Genomic DNA, 4,309 nt, shown 5'->3' on the forward strand with positions numbered 1-4,309 from the left:
AATAAAATTAATCAATAATTATCAATTGGACATTATTTAGTAACATTATTGTAAGTCAATAAAAACATAACTATTGTCATCCTATTGTCAGACATTCATATAGGTGAAACTGTAAACAATGTCACTTTCTTAAAGAGAGATACTTAGTCTTAAAATCTTACCAAATGAAGATATTTTCCTATCAGCTGAGAAAAAGGATTGTTTTATTAGATACAACATCCCTAAGAAAACAAAATACTTTTTGTTTTTATACTTTTAAGAAATGTTATTTTTTTAAAACTAAATTAAATTAAACAATGGGCAAAGGAGTTGAATAAACAGTTCTCAAAGAAAGACGTACAAATAGCCAACAAGTACAAGAAAAAATGCTCAATATCACTAAGCATAAGAGAAATGCAAATCAAAACCACATTGAGATAAATGTACTGCTATTGACTATGAATGGTAACAGTATTCAGGAAGACATCAAGCCAGTGCTAACATTATCTTAGGAACATTTATTTGCTCATATTTATATACCGCTATGATTAATTTTTAAATCACCATGAGAAGAGTTTCACAGGCAATTTTCCATAAGATTCTAAATAATATTAACACTACTATACTATAGGTAGGTTAAAAAAAATGGTTCAGGAGAGCAAAGTTCTGAGAAGTTGAGGCAAGAGAGGAACAGAAAACAAATGGAAGCGTTAAAATCTAAACCTTACATGGCATAATCTTAATAACTATCTTGAGCACTCGTCATTTAGGTCCTTCCCAGAACACCGAGTGCATGGTTACATTTGCAATTATACTGGCATTAGAAAACATGCATTCACTCAATTAAATATTATTTGAAAATTAAATACAAATCAGTTATAAAAGCAAAGGAAAACATTCCACTGCTCAAAATATTCCTAATTCTTTTTCCTGGATTATGGACAGAAAATTTTTAAACAGAAGAGATCTTAATTTCTACTGCCAAATTTCAGAAGTTAGGTTATATAAAATTGTAAATGACTAAGAAGTAAGAAGGTAAACAAAGCACAAGCCAAAGCCTTATAGAAGCATAAAGACAACATCAAAATACTGATTATGGAATTAAAATTCAACTACACAATTCTGATAAACAACAGTACAGAAAGGTTCATTCATATAATAGCATATAAGATGAGAATTACTTGTTTTTTAAGTTATACTTGTTGGTCAGCACCAACACACAACATTAAATAGCCTTTACAAAGAACATTAACAGCCATAATTCCTAATTCCTACCTTTAGCATATTACAATTTAAAACAGACAACTATGATAAAGATATAGACATATATATAAAGATCCTGACATTCAATTGTACAAAAACCAAAAGGTAAAAGAAAAACACTAGCTAGGAGCTTTAAAAATCCTTTAGATACAGCGTTTATTGGTAAAAAGAGCTAACATTTACAGTCAAATAAGATATCAGATTCTTCATCCAAATGAAAGATACATGAGAGAAAACAAAAAAACCTAGAGCCAAGAGTCAGACATGTATTAAAGAGTTTTCATTATATATTTGTTCAATATCAGGACAAGTATCAAACTATTATAGTATTCCATAAGAATCAGTCTTACCTTGTTGTGAAAGTGAAATATCAGATTTACTTCTTACATATATTAGATGACTTTGTGCTGGCTTCTGTTCAACTTGCTTAACTTCTTGGTCTTGCTTTTGTTGGTACTAAAGAATTTAAGACATAAAGTCATAAGATTTTTTAAGTTACTTTAAAAAATCTTAGTAGTCAAATTATTCAGTTGTTTATCATATGAAATTTTAATAATATGCTAGCATTCTAATTGCCTTTTTTTTTTTGCCACTGGTCAGTACGGGGATCTGAACCCTTGACCATGGTGTTATCAGCACTGTGCCTTAAAAAATCTTAGTAGTCAAATTATTCAGTTGTTTATCATATGAAATTTTAATAATATGCTTGCATTCTAATTGCCTTTTTTTTTTTGCCACTGGTCAGTACGGGGATCTGAACCCTTGACCATGGTGTTATCAGCACTGTGCTCTAACCAACTGAGCTAAATGGCGAGCTCTCTAATTGGCCTTTTTGTCATTTGGTTATTTATAAGCACTTCTACCAATAAATGGGTGATGGAGTATATATTATGAAAGAAAATATATTGCAATAAAATCTTTTAAAAGATTTGGATAATGTACACAGATTTCAAATTTCAAGTCATTCCTGTCAAATTTTATTAAAGAATTCAGAGCTTCTTATAAATCAGACTATATTAGACTTATATACACATGATGGATTTAGACAGGATAAGAACTTAATTCAGCTGCAAGCTCTTCCATATAACCATTTTTGCATAAAATGAAAATTTGCATAATGCACTGCAATTTTCAAAGAGCTTTTATATAGAGTAACATCATTTAATTCTCACAAATGTGAGTAGGTATTGTTATCCCGTTTGCCATTCAAGAAACATGAGTTCCACCAGAAGCCATCATCTCTCTTCCTTACCTATAACCTAACCAAATTTGAAATTTACAGTAGTCACAAATCTCTTCACAATCACACATCACATATTGTGGTGTTTAAAGCTATTTTCTTTCTTCTCTTTCCTGTTTTATGAGCTGAATTATGAATGAGTCCCAGAAAACAGCTACCAGATATACTTCAACAGGAACTGAGAAAGATATCTCTAGACCCTTAGCAATAAATACAACCAGTGAAAAACTGAAACACCTGTCCACATGGACTCAAATGTCCACTCCAGCTCTTCCAGGCACCTCTTTATCCAGAGGTAAAAATGAGTAGCTTTAGACCACAGTAATGACAGTTGTCTTTAACTCTGGTCTTTCAGGTTAGAGACATTACTCATGTGGGTTTTAGCCTTGAAGGAAATATTATTTTTGGTGTGCATTTCTAAGATGGGTTCTATGACCATCTCTGGCTCTGGCTGCTGAGACTTAGAACCTCCCTATTAGTTCCGTTCCTTAACCACTGTGAATAAGAGCTGTGTACTGTGGAGCTAAACTGCCTGTGTTCACATCTGGCTAAGCCATTTTTTAGCTTTGATCTTGGGCAAGTTATTTACTTTCTCAATATTTCAATTTCCTCATACATAAAATGAGAATAACAACAACAACTATTCATCACACTGCTGTAAGTATTAAATTAGTTAAAATATGGAAAGAACTTAGAACAGCATCTGGCAGAGTAAGCACTATAAGTGTATACTATTATTATCATTATTAACCATACTTCCCTGTTAGCTAAAGAAATCTAACAAAGGAACTTTTGTAGGCCCATTCTTCAGGTAACATTTCATAGATTTACTTTAAAACAGGCCAACGATTAAAAAATAAAAGAAAGATTGCTTTCCTTTAAACAGCTTTATTGAGGTACAAATGACAGACCATAGGTCTAGAGTTAGACACACACGAGTCATACAGAGAGAAGAAACATGGTGGCGGGAAGGGAGTGAACCGCCCGCGCCCCTTGCCAGCAGGATCCCAGAGGCCACCAGCAAGAAGAGGAACTCAGAAAGCCTGATGATGAGTCAGAATCTCTGGTGTCCTTGCTTGCGCGGGGGTAGCTGTAACTACCCAGGTGGATTGCTCTGAAGGATTGCTGAGACCTTGAAAGGGACTCTCATACTACGTGCACTGAGGTTTGGAGTGCACGCCATTTTGTGAAATTTACAAAATCCTCCCCAGGAAGAAGCCGCAGGGAGCGGCCGCCACTCGACGCCTGGCCTCGCACCTGCTGCCCTCAGCGCTGGGCCAGGCTGCGCAGCCCCACCACCGGGACTCAGGGTCCGGTGACTGCGGTATCTGCCGGGGAGGGGGCTGTCGCTTCCCCTGCCCGGGCACTGCTGGAACCGCAAGCAAAGAGAGACTGAGCACGCTGAGGCGTGAACAAAAGCCAGGAGTGCCAGGGGTGGCGAGAGGCGGCCAGGGCGGCTCTGGCTGCGGAGGCTGCCGCGGGAGCTCAACGTGGGAGTGCAACGCAGGAGCTGAGACTCACCGGAGGGAGCTGCGTGAACGGCCTGCCATCGTCCCGGTAGTCAATTTTGGACTTGTCTGACACTAGTGTCCAACTGAGTAATCACTGAGGTAGCCATACCAACTTGGCAACCCCAACAAAATCTTAGTAATGCAGTAGTGTCATGCAATAGTGTCAAACCTGTGGACTGTGAAACCCCCTGCCACAATGAATAAACATCAAAGAAAAGACACCAGAAACACGAAAAATCAAGAAAGTACACCACCCAAAGATAATAAATCTCAAGCTCCAGATCCTATAGAACAAGAAGCCCGTGAAATGACTGAC

At 36.6% G+C, this 4,309-nt stretch overlaps 1 protein-coding gene across 1 annotated transcript in view; it reads right to left on the reverse strand.

Annotated features, from left to right (window-relative positions):
- Nucleotides 1-1,592: 1,592 nt before the first annotated feature.
- The window catches only part of KIAA0586 (KIAA0586 ortholog), a gene marked incomplete at its 3' end in the record, with an annotated part of 75,339 nt that continues 72,622 nt past the window's right edge, over nucleotides 1,593-4,309 (reverse strand). Inside the window, exon 29 of the mRNA XM_008589531.1 lies at nucleotides 1,593-1,698. Coding sequence (XP_008587753.1) covers nucleotides 1,593-1,698 — 106 coding nt within the window. The remainder of the gene's footprint in view (nucleotides 1,699-4,309) is intronic.

This window comes from Galeopterus variegatus, unplaced genomic scaffold, assembly GCF_000696425.1.
Source record: "Galeopterus variegatus unplaced genomic scaffold, G_variegatus-3.0.2 Scaffold5501, whole genome shotgun sequence".
In the NCBI taxonomy this organism is placed as follows: domain Eukaryota; kingdom Metazoa; phylum Chordata; class Mammalia; order Dermoptera; family Cynocephalidae; genus Galeopterus; species Galeopterus variegatus.